Source organism: Colletes gigas, unplaced genomic scaffold, assembly GCF_013123115.1.
Source record: "Colletes gigas isolate AHSC1104 unplaced genomic scaffold, ASM1312311v1 Colletes_gigas_Sc00007, whole genome shotgun sequence".
Taxonomy (NCBI): domain Eukaryota; kingdom Metazoa; phylum Arthropoda; class Insecta; order Hymenoptera; family Colletidae; genus Colletes; species Colletes gigas.
Genome location: NW_025106636.1, coordinates 4937675 through 4963763, shown reverse-complemented (window position 1 = coordinate 4963763; position 26089 = coordinate 4937675). Strand labels below are relative to the sequence as shown.

General features: G+C 40.1%; 1 protein-coding gene across 5 annotated transcripts in view; it reads right to left on the bottom strand.

Annotated features, from left to right (window-relative positions):
• Window positions 1–203: 203 nt before the first annotated feature.
• Window positions 204–26089, bottom strand: part of LOC122396466 (octopamine receptor beta-2R-like) — a 166867-nt gene continuing 140981 nt past the window's right edge. For 2 of the 5 annotated variants that reach the window (XM_043394908.1, XM_043394907.1), the window contains exons 3-5: window positions 15354–16651; window positions 13596–13826; window positions 204–10797 (exon numbers count right to left, since the gene is read on the bottom strand). In XM_043394908.1, coding sequence (XP_043250843.1) covers window positions 10707–10797; window positions 13596–13826; window positions 15354–16342 — 1311 coding nt within the window. In that variant the 5' untranslated portion in view covers window positions 16343–16651 and the 3' untranslated portion in view covers window positions 204–10706. Of the gene's footprint in view, window positions 10798–13152; window positions 13289–13570; window positions 13827–15353; window positions 16652–26089 lie in introns of those variants that run through there. The other 3 variants (XM_043394912.1, XM_043394911.1, XM_043394909.1) reach the window with 3 other exon arrangements.

Below are 26089 nucleotides of genomic sequence, written 5' to 3'. Positions count from 1 at the left end.
CCTACAATTAATGCTAGTACAGTTTAGACAGATAATTATTTTCATTAAAACTTAAAAATCAGAAACTGTATTTTTGTAAACGATACAGTTGGGGGGACGGAAACATCGGTGTTCAAAAAACAATCTTTATTTCGACTGATCCTCGTTAAATAAGACATAACAAAAAGAAATAGTGGACATTTAAAGTACAATCGTATATCCAGCTACAATATTCGTGACCGCTATACAATGACAATTTATACACTTACTATTTACAAGACATTCATTATCTTTGTTTCCTTAACTTCGATTAGTCCTCGTTTATTGCGTAATATGCACCGATCGTTACGATTATTATTGTTACCGTTATAATTACAGTTATCGTTATTATCGTTATCATTGACGTAGCACGTTGTCGTGCGGCGCGAAATCGAACGATGATGCAGGCGAAATTCCGCGATTAATGATTCGCGCGTCGCTGATGAACTCGTGACGCGTTTTTGATTGTCTATAGTATGCATTACGCACGGTTCGTCGATTTTCTTTTTCCGTTCGCCATTTTCAAACTGCAAAACACAGACGCCACGATCTTCGAGAAACGAATTGCTTCGTTACGAGAATTTTTTTCTCACTTTTCACCAACAAACCACGCTAAATATTCTTGTTCGATACTAAATAAAACATATTTCCTCTTCCCGAATCTCTTTAGGACATTTAATAATTCGTGACACATTTTATTCTCCGCTGCAGATGCAGAATTCGGTATCACCCGGTTATAAGAAACAGAATCGCGTCTGCTTGTTTTCACATATCCGGGTCAGGTTCACGTATCCGAATAGAAATTGTTTCGTATGTACAGTTAAAAAGCATTTCATATATTAGGATGGAAAATTTGAAATCCGGGTAGGAATTGTTTCACTTATCCGGGTAAAAAAAATTTCATATAGCCGGGTAATACTGTAATGCATTAACATCTGCATTTCCTCGATTGTTATGATCAAATTTGGGTAGGAATTGTTTCACTTATCCGGGTAAAAAAAATTTCATATAGCCGGGTAATACTGTCATACATTAGCATTTCCTCGATTGTTAATATGCTTACATTGATGGTTCCAAAGGAAACGTAAAAAGACTATAATCATAATAATTATATCATTAAAGATGAAAAATTTTCTCTAATCTCTGTGTCCAATAATTTACATTAACGTACTGGTGTCAGATGAAATTAATGTACAATCGTGAACGGAGGTGGGCTGCTTTAAACTGTCCATTAATTCTACGACAAAAGGGCGTTTTCCTAGACATTCTGCTGAACCATCGAAACAAACAATTCCCCCCATTGTCCGCGAGTTTTCACTTTCCAACGTTTCTTCTTTTCCCTCGAACGGGGACGTTTTCTTTTTGCGCGGACAATCGTCCGCGTAGGATTTTAACGGGTAATATCACGAACAAAAAGGTATTGTACTTCCGCAGCGCTAAATAAGACCGCGGCTTCATTTTTACGAGGGCGATGGTCTCCCTTTTAAAGAATTTTTTCCTTCGCCCCGGATGTCCTCGACGAAGAAAACCTCGCTGTATCACTTTAACAACCGAATCGTATCATTTCATCAGCCTTTGCGTTCTTGTTTGAATTTCTTTGTCACACCGAGTGTACTTAAATAAATATACCGGTCCAACGAAAGAGACTTCCGTCGTTTAATCATCCACTATTCGCAGGATGACGAAATTAGTAGATTAGAAACATTGGAAAGATTCATATTGGATTTGCTTTTCCAATTTCATGAAAAAAGTATACTACGTTATTGTGAATATTATATTTTTTATCCTGGAGTCCATATTTTCGTAAAATTGATTTGTTGAGGAAACGTCGATTTGAATTGCGCGCCCAGAATCGGGGTCCACGTCCACGGTTTTCTTCTACCGATATGCGCATGCGCAGTATGTCTTCCATGATGCCTATAACGTATTTCCAATGCATAGATTAACTCTTTAAAAAGAAACGTAAACTTATGTTGAATTGTAATGTTTATCATTTATTTATTTCCATATTATAATGTTTTAAATAAATGAATAACTAAATGACCATGTGTATATCCCTAAAGAGATTAAGGATGATGAAAAGAGGATTTAATATTACTCACTTATATATAAAAAGCTATTCTTTGTTTAAATAATTTTGACTTGTGTCCTGAAAGGAAACACCTATAGTACCTTTGTTTTTTTTGTTTGTTACACCATTTTACTTTTTAATATCACTAAAAACAAATTGCTTTTCATACCAATTACATCTAAATATACTCGTTCTAGTGATCACAATTTCTCCCTGAACATTAAAAATGTTGATTTTGTCGGAAACACGGGTTTTGCAAGTAGAGGACGGAAACATTTTTATTTTTGAAAAATGTATATGATCTCAGTTACATTTACAATTTTTAATGATTATTTCTATAGAATAACCGATCGAGTATCTCAAGAAAATCAATATTTTCCAATTTTGATCACGTTTAATCAGTACTGTACATTTCTGAATTCTTGTGTTTTTCATTTTTGTTGTTTGTAAAAGTGGAAAACGTCTCATTATCATCTAGTGTTTTTTTTTTTGATTCAGAGGAACTTTTTTACATTGTTGATTTCGACCGTTCGTGAACTTCTGTGTTTTGCAGCCATTGTTAACAATATCGCACATCGAAAAGAATAATTCTCAATGGTACACGGTATATGGTTCTAAAAATTAAATAAAAAGAAAACAATATACGTTTCTAATGAATTTTGATCAATTTAATTATTAATAGATGTTGATTTATCAAATTCATCGATTGTTATTTATTTAGAGTATATAAATATTTGATTTCGATCACGTTTTATTCTTCTCGACGTGTAATACATCCGTTCAAATGTTCTCATTTCGTTTACAAACTTTCGAACACCGTATCGTTTCGTGATTTCTCATCCTCGTGAAATGTATTATTGCGGCACATTTAAAATACCTACGCTAAAAAGTACGTTAGTCTTTGAGATGTCTTCGATCGCGAAAACAGCTCGAGAATATCACTTCGTCGAACTGCCCCCGCGGACGACATTTTGAAAAGTCTGCGTGTTTGGTAGTGGTCTATGGTTCCTCTCGCTCTTAGCATTATAAACAAACGATTATGAACAATAACTTCGCGAGGACTCGAGACAGCTTATTTATTTATCACACATATTATCGTATTATTGCTTGCTCGTCATACTGAATCACTGAGACTCAACGCGTACGAGAAAAAGGGTTCGAGAATTGATGATCTTGCAGAGGAAAATGGTAACTGGCATTACTGAGTCACGATAATTTTTCATCAATTTTACAATTGGTAATTCAAAGCTACTCGTTTAAGAAACGAATAAAACAATATTTCTAGGTTATCAGTCTTTTAAAAATTTTCATTCTATTCTACCAAACCGTTGACAAGAATCTCTTTGATTAAATTTGTTATTAGCGATGGAACTAATAATAGAAATTTATTTTTCAAAGAAAAATCAACGTATAATTAATTATCCAATCGCAAAACGTCTCGTTTCGTTCGCCAAAATCTTTGGTCGTTGAACTTCACTTTCAAAGAATATTTATTTATCAAATGTTAATATCTGTATAACAATTATATCTAACTAGCGTAATCATTAATAATGATAATACTGTATCGTTTCAAGCGGTAAAATTGAATTCGACTCGGTAAAAAATCAGTTTCTTCGAGTTACCTTCTTTCCACTGCAACCCCTTCAATCAGCGCCATCGCGCGGCTAGTTACACGCCTCGTTTGCCAGCATAGTCGGGCAAATTTTATTCACGAACAACGAAAACAACAGTTTTAGATTCGTTCTCGAATTATTATAACTTTTGCCCGCTTGGATGTCGTTTAAAAAAAAAAAATATCAAATTAACAGATTCCAACGAACATTTTTTTGTTCGTTGTTCGCGAATAAAGTGTGCTCGACTTTGAAACCGGAAAGAAAAACTGTTCGACGACGCTGCGCGACGACGGCAGCGATGACATCGAAATTAATCCACGCCTCCGTCAATTTACCCTATCAAGATATTAATTCACACTTTACGCAACGTAGCGGCGTCAAGTTTCCGAGGAATTGAAGCACACTTTTTACTCGTTCGAGTCTTGAATTTCGCCCGCACCAGCCTGTTGCCGCCTCGTCGGTCTACATCAGCCTGATGGCTTCAATTAGCCAAGACAATTATCCGTATTGGGGGCCTGTCGCGTTTACCGATCCGTTCAATCGTGATTCGTTCAACAAAATCAACCCCTCGCGGTTTTTGTTTTTCTCGTTCACGATGAATATTGCTCGACCTTTGCTCGATCAACGATCATCGAACCACCATTTTCGCGCGGGGGGGATATGTTTCCTTCGACCCACTATCGCACGAATGTTATTCTTACAAAATTATAAAATTATTTTTCGGTTATTCGTGGGTCTATCAATTAATACTAAAAGTAAGCGATACGTGCCTGTTACCTTGGCAAACCTTGCAAGGATTCTGTTTATTGTACCAGACCGATCATGCAATGGGAGGTTAAAGTAACAAGTAATTATTCAATTCCGTTATAATTTAAATGAATTGTATGGTAATTTAGTATTAAACTTATCTCGAAAGGGAAACTGTTTGCAGGTGAAAATATGAAGGGAATGAGTCGCCTTATGTTTCATATTTTGTCGCCAAAACGCTCTACCGAGTGCAACTTATTATGTACAGTGTGGAGCTCGAGCGCATAGTCCTGAGAGGCTGGGCTACTGGTCGACTCCACACGTGGGTTGGGCTACAGCCAGTAGCGCGACATCTGATGACGACATGACACGCCCCCGTTGCGTGTCCACGAGGTACACCGCCCAATAAATTGCAGAGGGCGTTACCAAGGGCGGAGTCAAAGTTTCTTCCACATTGAAACGTCTGAGCTCCACGCTGTAGCATAAGAATAGCTCTTCGCTGTCTTTATTGTTTAATAATCTTCGAAATTTACAAATATAATTCCTTTCATTTTTATCCTTTCATTTGAAACGAAAATAGGAGATGACTATTCAAAATAACATTTCAGTCTTTTATTTTTCGCGACGTTATTTGAAAATAACGATCTATTTGAAACAATAAATATTTTAACCAGCGAAATTATTTAAAGCAACAGATATTTTGAATAAGCTTTGCATACACGTACGGGTACTCGAACGTTTTCTACCGATAATACTGTTTCTACAAACTTGTTATCATTTGATTGTGCTGCCCAGCATGTTACTTTACGTCAGTACAAATATTCTTTACGGATACACACGACGTTTATGGTACTACGCCTATTTTCCTCGTGTAATCTTTGATTTTCCCGATAATCAACTTAGCGAACATTACGCGCGCCAATTTCAAATGAAATTCAAATCGAAGTGTGTTAGTGGGATCATTTTTTAAAGTCGGAAACTTGTAAATTTTTTATAAAACTTTTTTTTTGGTACTCGATACGTTCTCATCGATCAAATGTGGTATAATATTTCCATTAATGAATAAATAAAGTCCCGAGCGTTTAGTTTCTTCCAGAAACCGGTTTTATTTCCGACGGTGAAAAATGTCTGAAATGTCGATATACCCGGCGCTCGTTAATTCAGGATTGAAGGGTGCTCTCAGCAAGCACCCTGAGTGAATTTTTTTTTTTTTATTCGACAGTCGATTAATGATCGTGTGAAATGCTGTGTTGCTTGCAGCGAGCTATTTTATGCAGCAACCGGTATGAATGTGCAGTCGTAAAGAGCTCGTAAAAGGCTCGCCATGGGTTCATTTACGAGCCCGGCCAGTGAACTTGATCGTTTAGCCAGCGCGGACGTACTTGTGTAAATCGCGATATACATCGAAATTCCGTCAAATATTTTATTCGTCATCCGTCTCGTTGATACGCGTTAAAAAAACGTCACCAAACACAACAATTCTACAATACTCGAACAAGATAAAGGAAGACGTATTCTATAAAAATATCCAAAAATATAAATATTTTTATATGTTTCGTCGGAAGTTACTGTCCCCTACTTTTCAATAGCAATTAATAACTAACAAACACAGAATTGATGACACTTCTAATTACGTTCATTAATTTTCAACATTAACAGAAATTTGTTAAGGTATTTTCAAGAGGAATATTTGTTTCTCTCAGTGTTTACAAGAAGTATGATTCTTAAGTTGATTTAAAATGTCCAGTATTGTACTTTTCATATGGATCTTGTAAATATCTGCAGGGTGATCCGCAAATTATAGTATCGGTGGGCAGTGATCGATTGTTCGTGAAAAAGTGCATCGATAATATATAGTACAATATTTTCGTACGAGACTTCGTTCTCGAGAAAATTGAGCTCGAAGATCCGTGGAGCACGCGAATCTGGTCGCGCCCCAAAAACTTTCAAGCTCGATTTTCTCGCTAACCAAGCGTCCCACAAAAAAATGTTACCCCACATTTTTGAAGCACTTTTTTACGAAGAATAACCTCCCTACAGCGAACCTTCTGTATCTTAACGACTCATCGAAATATTACTGAAAAGAAGAATAAGGTTACCGACTTTCGTCACCGAAGTGTATTGAAATTTTATTTTTTTCTGCGAATTCGATACAAAAAATGAAACGAACACGAAACGAAGGTTTCCGGAATGTACTTCGAACGACACATTTTCCTCATGAGAACTCGAATCGGAATACGATTTCACACGCGATCGTAAATCTATGCGAAAACATTTAGTTCGTAGATTGAACGCACGAAACGAACGAAATAATAGAAAGCACGTACGACGACGAATATTTCCAGTGTTCATAATTATTACAAACGATACAGGATACTTGCGAAGTATCGACGAGAATTGATCGTAACAAAATTCTTTTTAATTTTCTTGCTCCTTCGATTCTTTAGCACTCTTTTGTTCTCGATTCTTCTGATCTACGTGCTACGCATACTTTCAATGAAAACGAATAAATACACGCCTAGCCGTTGTAAAAAATAATGTTCAAACTCGTATGAAAATCACTGACAGAAATAAAAACACTGATCTTACATTTAAAATATGTTCGTGTTTCATCGGTGATGAGCGTATGGCGATAAAAAAAAGGACAACGTTTCGATAATAAAATGACGCGACCGAACCCGCGGAATCGTAGTGCGCAATTTTTCTCGTTCCACACAATTGTCGTCTGTCGCCCATTTATTCTACACTCGGTACATCTGATTGTTAATACGCACGGCTACAATTTGTTTACGAGCTAATAGGTCGTTCACGGAAGAAACGCCGTAATCAACTAACGGTTATTGCAACTGACCACCACGTGGAGCGATGTATTTATTTACAAACTATTTACACGTATACAAGTGATATCTTTTTTTCCATTTTTCTTTTTTTTTTTTCTTTTTAATACACGACTCCTATCACAGAGAAACGGTGAATCGCACAGGAATAAAAAATAAAATGAGAGAAAACGTAACAACGTCATAAATAAAATTCTAACGATCAAACTAAACGTACGAAGATTGGCACGGTTGACATTAATCGAATATAACGTAAACGAAACACATTTCGAACGGCGGATTAAAATTAATTAACGGCTAAAGTACGCAATACATTTGACGAATAAATTACAACGTGGCAGGCGAATCAACTTTATCTAACGAGCCGCTAACGAACCGGCGTCGTTACATCGGCTTTTTCTTGCTTGTCTTTTTCATACGGTCGGGCAACTTCGACCCGACAACTGTTGCTTTGCGCTGGCAAAAATTTTATTCCGTAAAAAGCTCTTTCTTGCAACAGCCAACCGATGGCGTTTCTGTCGATTAATGCCTGCCAGGCGACGATGACGGTGAGCAAATGGACTTTTGTGAAATTTGTTCCTATTTTTCGAAACACCTCGATCGAACGCGGACGAATCGAACTGTACGCGATGAAATTGCACGCGTGCAGTGCGTGGTGTGCGGGAACAGTACGGTTGCTATCATTATACACGCGATCCAAACGCCCCTTGGGCGTTCAACGCACAGACTGTATTGTCACCAGCTCCAAAAATGACAAATATGTTCGATAACGTGGGATAAAACTTTAATATCGGTACCCTGGTAAAACGAACAGTTGCAATTTATGTATTTTACTAAATTTATAGAATTTTAAGCGATATATATATATATAGCTTTACACGTTCAGTAAATATAGTAATACTGATTTTTTAGTGTGCGAGATAAATAATACAGCAAGATGTGATTAAAGAGATTCCACTGTTATTGATTTTTGTGCACGACTAGAGCTCAGCCTGGAGTACAGAGCTTCCTGAAACCGCGAATCAATACTCCCAGAGGGGGGGGAAAAAACAAAAGGAAATTCGTGTTCGCTGGAAATTAGAAGATGGATCACAATTCTTCCATTCATCAACCTATCGTTGATCCATTACGTTAATATTTGTCCGGCACGTTGAGGTGTTTCGAAAACGTTATTTCACCTGGTTGCTTACAAGATAGTGTCCTAACAATAAGTATGTAAATGAGCAAAATAAATCGTTTAAAAATATTCACAACTCGTTGGAAATGTTGAGTCCCGAGGTTAGGTTCTGTCGCCCTCTCTGAAAAGAAAGGATGATTTGGAGGACATGGTTTCTTCGAAAATCGAAGTTATCGCATCCACTCGATTCCGATCCTAGCTCGAAGGGGCGCTGAATACGATTAAACAAACGATTAGAGAGCAAACTTGACAACGTACTATATCCGTTCAAACCCTTTCAAGTAATGAATATATACTCTTTGAGAAAAAAAAAAAAGGAAGGAACAACAGACGCTGTAAAACGTTTCGCGAAACACGACCGACGCTCGTGTCTCGTAGTCATGCGGTGCTCTCGATCCAAAACGCGGTCCGTTCAAACTTAACAAAACTCCGACCTCCAACGACCAACAATACTCGAATCTCTCTCCAAAGCTTAACCGTAGAATAAATAACCTGGTGATAATAAATAATAATGATTAAACAACAACTGGATAACAATAACGACCTCTTTGGTTTCGTACGTAGCGTGTCTCGAATTGGAAGTGTTCGGGCTCCGCTGAGACCAGCAGCATTGAAACGAAATATGCTAACGCGTTCGGGATGTTCTCGCCGGCAATAAATAATGTTTAATTAAACAGCAACAACGATATCAACAATTCTACGCGCCATCTTTCTCGAGTACGGCGCTGACAGACTGTCGGTCAAGGACCGTGGCCCAACTTGGGGGGCAATGGCAGCTACCGGAGCGACATCTGGCCATAAAAAAATGGCCGCCGTGTGGCTCTGCGCTCGCCTCTGGGATTCAGCTCAGAGCCCAACGCTGGAACTGCCAATTTTGCTCGCGCTGGAAAATGGAAGCGGAAGCAACGTCGAGCAGGGGGGAGGGGGGAACGTCGAGCTAATGAACTTGGCCACCCAATCGGACATTTATCGAAGCGTCGAAAGGACGACGAAGAATACCGACGACTTGGTCTGACTTGGTTGATCTGACCTGGTCGACGACATGGCGCGCGTTGTCCTTCTTCCTCGTCTCTCCGTAGATCGGTCGATCCCGGCGTGGAACGCGTCCTCTCTTTTTCTCTTTCTCTTTCTCTTTCTCTTTCTCGCTCTCTCTCTCTTGTCACGGAAGCTTCTCTTAAAAATACTATCTTTGGCAATGTGACGTGATCTATGCGTTGTATGCGTGTGTACCTGCCCCGAGTGTGCATCTTTGGTGACGGTTTGGCGACGTCACACGATTCTCGCGTGCCCTTGTGCTCCCTGGCCCCCTGCAGTTTCGATTTCTCCAGCAGTCTTCTGAGATCTCGACATTTTGTCAAACTTTAGGGAGCCTCGAAAGTGAAGTGGGACTGGTTTTAAAAGGAAGATTCGAAACAGATTCTAGAGTTTAGAATCAGCCAGTTTTACGCAAAACGGCGTTAAACGTTAAAATTTGAAGATGGATTTGTTTTATCTTCGATCCAAATTGTAGATCTCGAAAAAACGAAAGGAAAAGTCTTGTATATTTTTGTTCCAGGATGGATAGTTCGCTCAGAATATTAAATTTCTTGTCCCGAAGTGCTCCCTTGAATGGGTACGTGCTTGACAAAGGCACTTCGCGGCAAGAAACTTAATATTTTGGCTAAACTATCCATACTACGCCAAAAATATATAAGACTTTTTTGTTATTTTTGTTGATATCTACAATTTGGAATGAAAATGAAGCCAATCGGACGACTTCTGGAGTTCAAAATGGTGGATGGTTAAGCCTGATTCGTACTTTCGATTCCCGACCGGCGTGATATTAAATAATATATTTTCGATGGTCCCTACCGATGATGCACAATGTACAACACCGTCTCGGAAAATCTATTTCTCGATATTCCGTCGGTCGTCGATATTCTCACGCGTGATCGGGACTTGAAGGCTTAGTTTGAAGCTTCGGGACGGCAGCCGCTGAAACCGAAAATACACGAGGCCATTCAGAATGTTCAAAATGCGAATACTCGTTGAGATTCGGATTTTTGCTTCTTCTGTTTTTTGTTGTTTTTTTTTTTGGCAATATGACGAAGAATCTCTCGATGCGAGCTACGCGTACGTATTCGTCCGACGCGTTAACGTCGGTTTATTGCGTGTGTGGATGATGATACGGATGTATAGGTGGGTGTGTACGTATTATTCGTATCTTGTTGCGATTGCAGTTAACGTATAAAGTTGTTGTCTTCTCAGAGACTGCTACCAAACTCGCTCGATCTTCGTCGGTCGATGTGCTTGACGTACGTCTCCGAGTATATACTCTTAGTGCGGTCGTCGTACCTGCAAGCAGAAGCAGAAAGTGGCAACCAATACATTTTTTCTACCAATCGAATGGCGATTGTGTGGTGGAGACTGGAGATTTGTCGTCGCAAGGTTTTGTGATCGATCTACGAATGGTGATGGGCTCGAGGGTTCAGTTTTAGAACGATTGTCAATCAATTTTTGCAAATCATTAGACAAGTTTAGGACGACCAAGTCCAACGCAAAATGTCTTTTCTAATGTCTTTTGGCGTCCACGAGTAATTTATTTTCACAGTTATTGTTTTACGACCGAACTTTAACGCTGGGTAAAGAAAAGAAAAATCATAAAACGTATCATCATCGTTTCTTCCTCCGGTCGGTCGTTGAAACGCGTACTGTAATTTCCCGGAAATTGCGACAGCAATTGCAACACCTGTGTCAATCCGTGAGGTGTTCATCGTACAGAACGCGTGTTTGAATAATACGCGGATGTATCGATAAACACAAACATTTTTGTACCCCGTATTATCGTGGGCGCAAATATTGACGGGCGCGCTCGTTCCCCGAGTAATCGAGAAACATTTTTATCCCCGTTGACGGAGTGTAAAAATCGTATTTTAAGGTTAGGTTTCGGTGCTCGCTATTTTACCGTAGAATAAGGGCCGGAATTCGCCGTAAAGTCCCGCGAGAAACAGCTGGACGTGTCTCTAATAATCGGAGTCGCAAAGTCCAGCAACTTATTCGCTTTACAAGGAACGAAGGTGGAAGCAGAACAACGAAAAGCTCAACGCGAGGGAAATAAGAACCAGTGTTAGGACCAGTCTCCTGACGCGATTCACCCGACGAAAATGAGTCCAAACACGACCCCATTCGGACTATTTTTAATTATATACATTTTGAGTTTAGTAAAAAAATTTTGGAAAACTTATAATTAAAAGTAGTCCGAATATGGTTGAGTTTGGACTCATTTTCATCGGGGAACCCCGTACAATTCGTTTATAACATTTTCATGGGAATACAAAAGTTTCATTAATATCATGTAACCGGGGGGAGAAATTATTTCATATAACCGGGGACTACTGAGAATACAAAGGCATTTCTCACGATAGTTTAAAAGGGATTGTTGGTCCATGACCAACGAATTCTTACGAAGATCATTAAAATTTCATGACGCAAGAGAAATTTTGCGATCGAGGCTTCGCGTCGCGAAAGATTCGTCGTCCGTTTCTTACTTCGGGCGAACCACTTTGCGAAGAGAAGGGAGCGAAGTGGAAGAAGCACGCGTTTCCTGAGTTACGCTCGCATTTGTGTGAAAAAGTTGAGCATCCCGTTCTCGACTTGCCCTACTTTCTCCCGGCGAAATTAAAAGTAATGCCCACCCCACCTCGCCGCCCACGCTTCTAATCACCCCCGTTTTATGGCATTTTCTTGCGCCGTGAATTCAGGTGGCACCGATGTCTTTAACCGTGATTTTCATGATCCACGTGATTCGGTTTGTTCCCTCGAAAGAATACTTGGAGTTTTATTTGTAAACGTAGTGGTTGGATATCAATTCCGTCCGATGAATCGATAGTGAAATTTTTTGGTTCGTTCATATTTCATTTTAAATTGCTTTATGGAAATTCCGCAATTCGTATTCAAAGTTTTGTACAGGGTAACCTACAGTGTCTGGTATCAGCGTCCAGAGGGTGATTCATCGTGTAAAACTACATCGAGAATGTGGAATAATGTATTTTTATTCGAGCCTTCGTTTTCGAGAAAATTGATTTTGAATATTTTTGGGGTACGTTTATGACTTGTTTGACCATTACTCGATGTTTCTACTTGCATTGATGTTTGTAGACATTGACTGAATCACTGAATTTCTATTAAGCAATATTGGGTTCACATTGAGGAGGAATTTTTAATTTAATACTCGAGAAACACAATTCTACAGGGTGTCGTTCTAGGTAACCAACAATCTTGGCGGGTGATTTCGAGTAAACAATGTCATATACACTGTAGATCTATTCTCATCCCTTATAGAGTCATATCAACAATAAAATACTGCACACAAGTTGCCTTTCTACAAACAGATATAGTCACAGAGTGAATAGGAATAGACTAGAGCGGGCAGCAAATATTTTTATTTCTCAAAGCTATTGTGAAACATCACACTATACCTCCCACTATTTTGCTATATTTTTCGTCTCTCTGATACGTGTGCGTTTCAACCAAATATTTTTCTTCGCTCCAATGAAAATCAAACAGAAACAGACAGTTCTCTACAGGCTCTAATAGTATTTAAATCAAAATATTCGTCACCCACACGAGCCAAAATATATCAGGTGCTTTTTAAATAGTTCTTCATCGATATTTATCACATACCTACGACATCAAACCGAGCAACATTTACCCCGAACATGGATGAAAATAGACTTCCAATATATATGACCTGTTTCTCTCAGACTAGCCTGTTAACGCGCTGAAAAACCGGCGTACGCAGCGTTGTCTCCCCGGTTGTCACAGGCTCGCGACTGAGACGGACAACCTGAAAGACAGAGTGTTCAAGAGATTTAAAGACAATTTCCAGCACGACGTTCGAATACATCCAGAACGGGAGTGACAAGTGATCGTAACTACGTGACAACCTGAAGGACAGTGCCGTAACTCGTGCGCGAGTGCCCCTAATCCGGGAAGTAGTCGATCGAATGGTCAGGCGCGCTATTTATCGTGGTGATACCAGAATAAAATATCAAGAAACGATCACGAAGGGGGGCAGGGGTGTGGAAGAATAGAGGGAACGAGAAAAGCGATAGAATGTAGTGCGTACCTCAATGTGTCAGACCAGATCGTACCTTAGGGACGGCCGACGGAAATCGAGCGCCTCGAGGTCGGACGGCTCTCGTCTGCAGAGCGAGCAGAAAGCACACTGCAGCGTATTCTTAAAGGCTTCTCGGAAGTCGCGGTTGAAGTACGCGTAGATCAGCGGGTTCAGCGCCGAGTTCGTGTATCCGATCCAGAAAAGGAGCGCTATCACGATATCGGGGCACGGGCAGCTGTCGCCGCACAGAGTCGTGATGACGTACCTGCGGAGAGAGATCACTTCAAGAGGCACCTGTAGGTGTACGTGCTCCCAAGAGTCCCACAATCCTCGCGTCGATCGCGAACAAACGATTTTACAGCACGAAACTTGTCGCTTTAAAGTTACGAACAGATTCTCTGGTCTGAAACAGAATCCCTTCGTTCAAAGGAAGCTCAGCTTTCACTCTCGATGCAATTCTGGCGCTCACGTCGAAGGAATCGATACCTCCCGGTTAACTGAATGGTAGACGAGGTCTTTACCGTTCAGTTATCCGGGAAGGTGCTGTTTTCTTGCAGAAATTGACTTCTTTTTATCTTGAACCACCCACACTTTGCGGGAAGGTATCTCCGAATTAATTTTATTTCTTATATTTTGTCCAATATTAATCTATAGAAGTCACTTAATTTTGTGTTTTAAGAATAAGTAGTAGAAAACCTCCTTTCCGTTGGCAACGAGGATTATGGTTCTCCTAAAAGACTTTAATCCTATAACACTATGGAAGAGTTTGTAGGTTAGGTCTGTTTCTTCTTGAGTAGAGCAGTAGACCGAGACACGAGCAATCCTCGTCGCTAATAACATATCATCAGGCAGAGTTAGATTCAGGAAGCAACTTTCAAGCTAATGAGGGAACGTTAGAAGATTAAATGAAAGTATCGTTTTAATGGGGTGATTGGTGCGGGATCCATTTTGGAAGATTTGTCATTCAGTAAGTAAAGAGACAAAAAGAAATCGTTGAAAATGTAAGCAACATCCACCTTATACTTCAGATCTTGTTTCATCCAAGTTCATTTTGCTCGATCTCTCCTAGGAGTCATTGCGCGGTAGTCGAGTTTCACAGGAATGGAAGAAACGAAGAGAAATGTTCGAAACTAACTCAAACTTCGAGAGAAAGAATTCTTTGCTGTTGGTTTAAAAGAACCTAGTGCATAGAATCGTATTAAAACAAACGTTTGTCTCTTTACTCATCGAATTACTCTCACATAGATTTCAACGGGTAACGTCTGAGCTAAGAAATTATTTAGTTTGTTGGACAGGATGAACCATACTTTGGAAGATACTCGCAACAACGTGGATCGGCACAGAATTTGTAACAAAAGTTTCGGGGAACAATACGCTCAAAGTTTTGATTAAATAGGGGTAGCAGAACGATGCATTTTGAAAGCTGAAGGCACTATGTATTCTAAAGTGCAAGAATATGGGGTTAGACTTCGCGAAACCTTCGTGAATGTGCAATGGGAGGTTTGCTAACGAGCTCTGATAAAGATTATTCCACACAACGTCAGGCTAGGTTACCAAAACAGAGGAACGTGTTAGAAACAGAACAGAAAGATAAATTTCCTGAACGCCATAGCGAAGATGGACACTATTCCACCCAACCAGTCTGCAGAATCTGTCACTTCCCCAAATTCTCACGTGACACTAAACGAACAAATTGCTAAAAAAAAAAAGAATGGAAACCGAAGAACGAAGGAACTTCAACACCCACTGACGTAAACGAAAAGTGTCCATCGCGAAGAATGCTCGGACGCACCACAAGAAGAACGGCAACCAGCACAGTATGAAGGTACCCATGATGATGCCCAACGTCCTGGCAGCTTTGTGCTCCCTCTTCATCTTCATGATGTTCTTGTCCTTGGTGGGCGTGTGCAGATGATCGGTGCTGATCTCGTTCAACGTTAATGTCTTGGACGACCCGGCACTGTTCAGCTCACCGTTCAGATTGTTCAGATCCTTGCTGGGCCTGTGGCTAAGCAACATCACGTTACCCATTCTGCTGTGCATCTGCTTCTCCTGCCTGTTGGCCTCCTTGAACACCGCGAAGTACGTGAGCGTCATGATCGTGCAGGGTATCCAGAACGAGATGCTCGACGAGAATATCACGTAGATCTTGTTCACCTTGAACTCGCAGAGCTCGGGATGCTTGCGCCTGTGCATGCTGTTCTCGGCGGTGGTGTACCAGCCCATGAATATGGGCACGAACGAGATGAAGGCCGGCATCACCCAACAGGCGAGCAGCATGTACGCGGCGATACGTTTCGTCATGATGATTGGATACTTTAGGGGCTTGACGATCGCCCAGTACCTGTCCACCGAGATGCACATCAGGTGGAGGATGGAGCTGGTGCTGAAATAAACGTCCAGCGAGTTCCACACGTCGCACATGAAGTAACCGAACAGCCACCTCCCGGTTATCTGTACGCTCGCGTTGAACGTCATCGCGAACATCGCCACCAGCATGTCGGCCAGGGCCAACGAGACCACGAAGTAGTTTGTGATGATGCGCAGCTTCCTGTGCCGCATCACGGACACCATCACCAGGAGGTTACCGAACACGGCGGTCAGGATTATGGAACCGAGGAGGCAGCCTTTCGCGATTGTGGCCGGCACGGACCACTTAGGCTCGTTCGGGTAGGTGCTGTTGGCGAACTGACCCTCCTCGGTCGATATGGCGTTCAGCAGGGTCGTCACGTCCACCGGCGACACCTCCGTCGGCTCGGAGGTCGTAGCGATCGTCGTCATGCTCAGTCTCCGTTTGTACCGTGTTTCCCTTGGCCTTGTTCCTCTTCTTCGGCCGGAAGAGACACGACGGGCGGCCTTAGGTCACGGACGTGCCGACGAGCCGACGTACCAGGTTGGCCTTCATCTTCGTCGCGGAAAGGGCGTTGCCTCTTGCCAAGTTTCCCGCACCCCGGGACGATTGCCAGCGTAATCTCCGATAACGGGACGCGACAGAGACGCTCTGCCCGTTTCAGGGACGATCCCGGACGGCTCGAGAGACTCCTGGACGGTCCTCCTCTACGTGCTCAGCCTGGTAGTCTCGACGGTGACCTGGAAACAGAGTTTAGAATCGATTAGGGACGTTCCGCGACAGACCCAACGAGTATATTAAGGGGGCAGACTCGTGCTAAATGGTAAACCGAGATCTGATGTTTGACTATTTTTTTTACAGCATAAGGGTTTGATGAAACTTCTCACCACTTTCCATGTATATTCTCTAACATTTTGGGATACAAATACTTTTTTTTTCGTTACGTTTTATCGACTTTGGATAAAATAATAGATGTTGTTTTTTTATATATATAAACATAGTTTAAATAATTATTATTATGAAGGTTGTTACTTGGATTTTTATACGACTATGGGCGTATTTCAGTGGTTTCAACGCTATTTATAATTGCAAATATAGAGTATAAGAAATAGGACTTGGTTTGTTTGTTAATGACTACTACAGCCACCCCTGATTTTAACGAAACAGGTTTACGGCTGTTCGAACACGATACCAAGTTCTTATCATCTCGATTGAGGTATTCTACAGGAGAGGGGTATCAAGCCCACTACACGACCCACTTTATTCGATTTGTTTGTACTACTTGCTTAATCTACTCAATCCATTACAATCATTCGAGCTATTCAATTTATTCGGTCTGCACAGCACTGCACCGTGCCAGCGGATTCGTTTCCTCCCGACTCCTTTTTGACGCCCAATAAAACTCGCCTTTGATAGACCAGATCAGACGATCAACTTTATAATTAAATTAATTATTCTGCTCCGCGCTAGTTACATTAAAACATCGTTAAGAAATCGTTCGAGGAAGTACAGTCTAAAAAATATTTAAATTGCCATTAAAATTAGGGGTGAAGCCTAATTTGCTGAAGTAAAATGAACGAGACCATAACATGGAACTATGAAGTTCATACAAAAAATTCTTAGCAGACCCCCCTTTCCTGTAGAACGATAGTACCTAGTAATTATTCCAACCGACGCTGGTAGCCTTCCCAAGTTTACCATTATTGTCCAGTACTGAAGTATTAGAGCCTAATTTGCTGAAGTAAAATGAACGAGACCGAAACATGGAACTATAAAGTTCAGACAAAAAATTCTTAGCAGCCCCCTCTTTCCTGTAGAGCGATAGTACCTAGTAATTATTCCAAACGACGCTGGTAGCCTTCCCAAGTTTACCATTATTGTCCAGTACTGAAGTATTAGAGCCTAATTTGCTGAAGTAAAATGAACGAAACCGAAACATGGAACTATGAAGTTCAGACAAAAACTTCTTAGCAGACCCCTCTTTCCTGTAGAGCGATAGTACCTAGTAATTATTCCAACCGACGCTGGTAGCCTTCCCAAGTTTACCATTATTGTCCAGTACTGAAGTATTAGAGCCTAATTTGCTGAAGTAAAATGAACAAGACCAAAACGTGGAACTATGAAGCAGACCCCTCCCCTGCTTCACTGTAGAACGATATTACCTAGTAATTATTCCAAACGACGCTGGTAGCCCTACCAGTTCTCGGTTTCGAAAGTGACTGCGCGACTCAACCCTTTGAAGAGTCGAGTTCCCCGATTGTCGCGCCACTCGAAACGAGGACGTGCCGGAAGAATGAGTAACCTTGAATGGAACCCTCTTTTTCTGCCGCGTCGTCTGCCTCTCTAGCTCCGTTGACCGTGTCGCGACAGGGCTGTGTCAAGTGCACTCCCGTTCCGTCCGTGTAATTTATGATCCGCTATTTTTGCGGTACATTTGGGTCAATTATTCCGACGGCGGCCGCGCTAGCGATTCTGCCCGAGCGGCCGATGAAAAACACCCACCACCACCCCCTCCTCGCATCCGTTGGCATCTCTCCCTAAAGAACGGTACTTTTATTCCGCGATGAAAACGACATCGCCGCCGGGACCAGGGATCCGCGTCTCGGCCCAGCTTTGATTACTTCGCCCAGCTTTCGCCTTTGTCCTTCGAGGTTTTTGTGTCCTGGCCTTCCACGAGGGATCCTCGCTAACGGACGTTCCCTTGATCCGTGTTTGATGTTCGCGAGAAAACGTGGGGGAGAAAAAACCTCGATGGATGGCGTCGCGCTGAGTCGCCAGCGAACTTTGAGTACCTTTCTACAGTACTCCCGCGTTATATGCACGTTACTCGGGTCCGTGGCGGCGCGTTTATCGAGGGTCGACCACGTGCCGTGCCATTTGCCGCGTGGACGAACGTAGAAAGAAAGGGAAAGCGAGAAAAACGAGGCAATAATGAGAAGAAGGCAAAATTAATGAGTGAATAAATAAATAAAATTTTGTTTAATGTATTTGTGATACTTTTCTGGTTAAAATGAGACCAAACGCGATATAATTCGAGTAACATTTGCACGAATATTTGTCCCCGGGTCTCTTCACGCATCAAAAAACATCTGCAATCAAGACAACAGATAATATAAGCTAGCGACCGAACAAAAAAGTTTCTCCATCTTTTCCAGTTGAAACAAATGTCGTGCGAGATTTACCATCGGAAGAAGCCCCGATACCATCAAGAAAGGGATCATTTATCTTTCCCGCGTCGTCTTATCGACCGTCAGATACCAAAGGAAACTTTCTTCCAGCAGTTTTCCTCGCGCACTGAGTTGCACGGCCTCGCTAGGCAACTTTGTGGCCAAAAAATAACGTCACCGAGTCACGTTGACAGCCTCCGACAGATAAGAAATGCCCTGACCTAATATGTGCCATTCGGGACAGCATTGGCGAACGCGACCTTGGAGTCGAGAGCCAACCTCGAGGACGCCATCATTCTTCTAGTCGTTTGGGAAGATAAATACCACATCGTAAAAACATATGGAACTTTTAACTAAAAACCACTATTTTCGATCGTCGAGGGAAACAAATCTGAATGAAATTCATAAATTTCGACGAGGTTATGAAAATACCACGAATTTTAGGTTACGTGGTCCTCGATTGTTAAAAAAGAGCGTCGAAGCGTTCAGATAAATGAATTAGGACGTTGGAAACTTGACTGGAGCCCCGACCAGACTCTCCTCCGCCATTCAATAAAATATTGACCAGCCCTTTAGAAATTTTTCACCGAGACTACGTCGGAATTTTTCGGGTAATTAACTCTTAACTTTTGTATACGTTGATTCGACTATTGAAATTGGATATGAAAAGAGCATCAGTTTCAAGTTATTGTAATGAGGAATCCGTACCAATCTAGCAATGAAAATTTTAGCATTTCATACGGACCAAAAGAAATTTCCAAAAAAAAAAATGATTCCAAATACGATAGTCTATTCTTGCTAACAGGAGATTCTACTTACAGAGTTGTTCATTCGTCTATTCAGGCTAAAAAAGCATTAAGCGAGGGAATACTGTGATCATTTCTTGCTTGTACCAGATTCCTTTTAAAAGTAAATAAATCGGTAAAAATGAGGAAAAAGGAGAATAATGTTTCTCCAGTTGACCACGTTAGCGAAATCAGGATCGTACAGAGGCTTCGAAAAATTCGATAATGCCAGTACGCGGGAAAGACAGCGATCAAATTTATCTTCCGGTTGAAACGCGATTCATTCCTTCAATTGCATGCTGCGCCCCCGACATGATACCCATTTGCTGTATTTTACGCAACGCGGAATTTTCCGGCAACGTGTCCAATCGATCTCACGGAATCCGATTTGCCTTCTGGCCAGCGACAGGAGTGGACAATCAGCGTACTTTTCGTAACCTGATTTCGTTGACGAACCTTCGCGGCGAAACGATTCAATAGATTTAAAGTTCTGCCCGCTACGGAAACAGATTTGCGCGTGACATCGTTAATGGCTGACCGTTATTTCCGGAAAGACATTTTTGGAAAACATTCAGGTCGTTAAAATGTGGTATTGTCTTTTAACACTAAACCTACAATCACTTCATGTACACCCATTACACTACCATGACCGATCAAACATTCTGTATTTAGTTTTAAATTAATTTTCAATTAGATAAACAATTTATGATCCAATTTTATCGAACACTAGTCGTACAATCAGTAGGAACTGCTGAAACTTTTTTGGGTATGTAGCGTCAAAGTAAATTTCAAAATAAAAGTAGAAGACAGCATAAATTATAATAGGTGATATGATCGTTAGATAGAGGGTGAAATGCCCTTTAAAATGAGCGTTTATACGAGTCGATAGCGTTATTAGTTCCGGAGATACAGCGATTTTAGTTTGAAGTCGATGCGGTGGCTAGTTCTGGAGATATAAGGGTTTGTTTACTTTCTTCCTGAGGTCATTGACCGCGCGTGCTCGTAGTAAATAGTACACACTGCGTCACTCGGTCACTCGTTCAGTGGGTCGGAAGCTAACCAGAATTTGACACCAAATTTCGTCCAGTTCAAATACAAAGCATTCAACCAGTCAGGTGACCAATCGTAGTAGGTTTAATGTTCACAAAGAACTAACAAACTAGCAATTTTTAAAAATTATTCTCCACCAATTGAACAACTTTTTTGGAGACCTCCAGTTATTATCTTTCACAGACTATGTGGCTCACCCTGTATACAGGTCGAGGTCTTAAGAACGCTATTTTAAAATTAGTGTCTTCGATCTAAATATATTATACTTAGATTTTATTGGAGGTTATATGCTCGGTTGATTTAAAGATTAAACTCTGGGCAATGATATCTGGATCAAGGAAAATTCTTTTCAAATATTTACCCCAATAAAAATAAGTTTATATCATCGTAATGGAAATCAAATTTTAAGGTTATGTGGATCTCAAAGCAACTTAGACAGTATTTTCTTTTTCATCTCTGCTGTAACGTATATTGGATATGAAGATTTCTTTATTTTAATTTAATTAAAAATTCGATATGTCAAGGGACAAAGATCGCAACTAGGCCATATTTATTCGTGTTTCGTTGCTTCTGTATTTCCTGCGCGGTACGTTACGCGCAACCGTAAGTCATTGTGCTTTGGTTGTAAAAAATGATCGCCCCATAGGCAGCTCCCAGCCGTGCATTCAGCTTTTTTCCGCTTTACGGAGCATGACTAATCTCCGTTACGGTGACTAATATTCAGGATTCGAAAATATTTTGTGAACTCCCGTGATCAGACTGTAAAACATTCGACCGGGCTTACCTTTGGGAAAAAACGGGAGATCTCTTAACGAAGAAAAACTATCCGATTTTCGAACGGTTAAAAGTTATTTAACGCTGCTCGTAAAACATTTTGTAAAATCTGGTATCGCGACTACGAATACGACAGGTTTAGTAGGCTGTAACTTTTAGGTGGGAAATGTTTTACGCGAAGACACCGTGTTCTCAATTTCGTAAAATAAAAAATTCATGGTTCTGGACTTTATAGTCAATAAAAGACTAATAAAAGTCCTTCCGACATTTATGAAGTTTCCAGTTTCCAGGCCTCAAAAGAATTGATACATTTCAATTTTCAAAAATTACAAAACTCAAGATATTCTGTTGGTTTCTTTATCGTGTACATCTTTCGAGGTTTCGTTTTTCTGAAGAGAATTCAAATTTATTTTATGAATATTGGTTATCAAGTTATGTAAAATATATAAAAAAAAAGAGTCGAAGATTAAAAATTCAGATAGGACAGAATGATCCTATACTTAAACGCGCATAAGCTGCTCTATTCCGGTTCGTTTTAAGTGACGGGGCGAACGGCGAAGAATTTTTTTTTCGGCCCCGGTAAACTTTGTTCGAGTATTATCGCGAAGAATTTTATCAGCCGTGGTGTGGCAAACTTTTATCGCGTCGAAATTCGCTTGGTCGATTATGGAAAACTCTTATTTGAATTTTAAACACTTTTAAGCTGCGCGCAACGAGTTTTGTATACCTTTATCAAAGTTTACAGTGCATAGTGAAACTCGATTTCGATGTGTGTTATGCGTGCTCGCGTATACGACAACGCCAAATTTAGAGTACACAGCCACCGAACTTGTTATGTTTGTGGGCTACCGTGTGTACCCTCCGCTCTAAAAATATGAACTCTGATTTTATCGACGCATCAGCTCCGGAAATATTAACTCTAATTTTGTCCATATAATTCCCCTAAAAATATTACTCTCGATTTTATCGATATAATACCTCTACAAATATTAACTGTAATTTTAGCATTATAATAGCTCTAGAAATATATACTCTAATTTTATCATTATAATAGCTCTAGACATATATACTCTAATTATATCGATATAATAGCTCTAGAAATATATAGTCTAATTTTATCGATATAGTAGCTCTAGAAATATATACTCTAATTTTATCATTATAATACCTCTAGAAATATTAACTGTAATTTTATCATTATAGTAGCTCTAGAAATATATACTCTAATTTTATCATTACAATAGCTCTAGACATATATACTCTAATTTTATCATTATAATAGCCTGAAAACTGTAGTTTCTAATTTTATCGATATGGTAGCTCTAGAAATATGTACTCTAATTTTATCATTATAATAGCTCTAGAAATATATACTCTAATTTTATCATTATAATAGCTCTAGAAATATATACTCCAATTTTATCATTATAATAGCTCTAGAAATATAAACTCTAATTTTATCATTATAATAGCCTGAAAAATATAGTTTCTAATTTTACCAATATGGTAGCTCTAGAAATACATACTCTAATTTTATCGATATAATAGCTCTAGAAATATATACTGTAATTTTATCGATATAATAGCTCTAAAAATATAAACTCTAATTTTAACATTATAATAGCCTGAAAAATATAGTTTCTGATTTTATAAATATGATAGCTCTAGGAATATGAATGATTTTATCGACTATTAAATTATAAACTGTGATTCATGTTATTTTTTTAATTAACTTAATTATTTTAAGTTACTGCTAGTAGTGCGTTTCCAAAATAATTCAAAACGCCAAAACGCTTACAATTATGGCTCGCGACTCGTTAATTTCTTTTCAAATCCCGACTATACTACACCTTGGCTTCATCGCGTATGGGTGGCCCGTAAACCCGTGCGCCAAATTCACTTTTCAATCGGGAACAACGGCATGAAAACAAAACCAATCCGAGTCTGTGCAACGAACAACAATGAAACACCAACATTGACTTCGACGACAATGCGTAACACGACTGAGGGTGGGTGGAAAGAATGAAAAAAAAAAAAATTTAATTAAGAGTGTGGAGCTCGACGAAAATGGAATAGAGTTGTTCCAAACTTTTTGCTTTTATAACCGAACCCTGGAAGGGGAACCCAAACTGTTATAACTAAAATAAAGAAAAGTTGCAGGATAAGAAGTATTTTTGAAATGCTTTTAATGACAAATAACGATTGCAAATATGTTGGATAAGCTTGGATTTAATTTAGATTTTGTTTAAATTTATATGATGCTGTATAAATGTATTTCTCGGTTGTGATGACAAAAAGAGTATTCTCAGGGAGTGACGAGAGAATGCTGTAGTGATATCTATATTTTGTATTCTCGTGTAAGTCCCCAAGCTCGAATTTAAGTAGAAATTCTAGCCACGATCAGACGGTGTCGTATTTCTTCCACTGCTTGGGCGAACATAAATAAGCAGTAAAAAGAAATCCTGCGCGACGCCTTTCTTCTAGTACTCCAGACCATGGAGAATGACTATTTTTCAAAATTCCTACGTTAAAAAATTTCTGATGAAAAGTCAGTTGATACCACACAAATTAAAGGGATTCTCCAACTCTAAAAAAATACAGTAGCGCCACCTGCATTTTTGCAAGAATTTCACATCTCACATTTTGCTCCAGATTTCAAGTTACTCAATTAAATGCTTTTCAAAACTCCATTATAAAAATTAATTTATCCCCCTCCTCTCGACATGAAATCGAGTTCTCAACAAAAATATACGCCTGCAATATTATCACGAGCATTTGTAAAAAATTTCACTCAGAGGTGCAGTGGATAGTTTTGGAGATAAAAATTCATTTCCATTGGAGTTGAAAATTCAAAAATTCGACGTCTTTTATTTTTTAAACAGATTCGAGTCCACCAAAATGATGATTTAGATCCCTAATTTTACGTGCACTGTGTTCCGTTTCAATTTCACCAGAATCCACGAGATACGATCGATTTGGTGTGGAATGAGTACGGCGTAAATCCAAACTACGAATATAAGTAGAATTCTCGAGGATGGGGCTGACCAAGGACAGCAGACACGCGGAATTCCCAAGATCAATGGCGGCTTGGCCTCGAACCGCGTCGTCTCGCCTATCTAATGAGAATTTCTCGCATTTTCAATCGTCCGTGACCCAGGAGGGGGTGTGTGGGCTTTTGTATTGCCACTAATTTCGGCCTCCCAGTCGCATAAATCCATTCTATGGCGTCCTGAGGAACGAAGACGTGGAATTCCCGCTTTTCGTAATGGAATCCCGCGTCAGGAGCTGCTCCGGCTCTCGGTTTATATCAGGTCGTTGACTTCCGCCCACGCAAATATTCTCTTATTCGATAGGTAAAGAAAAATCAGAAGTTCCTCCATTTTCTTTTCAATATTCAAAGCGAACTCACGAATTTTTATTTTAATTGTAAAATGATAAATATCTGTATTACAAATTTCGAATGTTCACATATAGAGACATAAAAAATATAATTTTTATTTACATTTTCATGTAACAAGATTTTTCCCCTTCGAAAAAAATATTTAACTACGAATTAAAAATTGAACGATTTTAACCCCTTGAGACAGAGTATTTTAATCGAATGGTTAGGGTGACACTGGGCGAAGTATTCTTTTTGGATATGAATTTGCCCATAAAAATGACTATAATGAAACGTATCGAACGGAATCGCAACCGCGTTCAAAATCCACGCTCCCGTTCCCGTTTATATTTTCATCCCCATTTTTCCGCATGAACTAAAGCCGCTTCGTATCGCGATAAAGAGGCACGCGAACAAAAATTTCCGAGCGCGCCGCGACGCGTCATCCACCGAAAATGTTTCGACGATATTTTCCACGAGGGAGTTCTGTCTGCAAGCCCCGGCACCGGAGACGCGTATAATTTTTCATAGGTCGGGTACGCAAATCTAAAGTTTGGCACGCGGCTCACGTAGCAGCTAGAAGCCATTCCACGCCAATGGCATACGTAAGTCATTCGACAATAAGGATTTTTCGGATTTCTCCGGCGCCGCTCGAGAATACTGCTTCGTTCTGTTTCGGAGTCGTAAACGGGGGAAAAACGAAAGAATTGAAAGTCTAAGACGACGACAGATGGCTGCGCGTACGTTTTTATTGATTCAACTTCCTCCAAATTTCCTAACATAAAACAAAGCTGTTGTTATTTTCCCTGTACCATAAATTTACAGATACATTGAAAAGTTTTGCTTGAAAATTTGCGAGCAAATTATTGATGCAAAAAGGAGTGGAAAAGTTCTTTACCGATTTGCAATATGACGTTTCGTTTTTGAGATACAAGCAGTCGAAGTTTCGTGTGGCGCTGCACCTGGCACGCGCCATTTTTGTTCCAATCAGCTGACCACCCGGCGCCAAATACAAACTTCAAT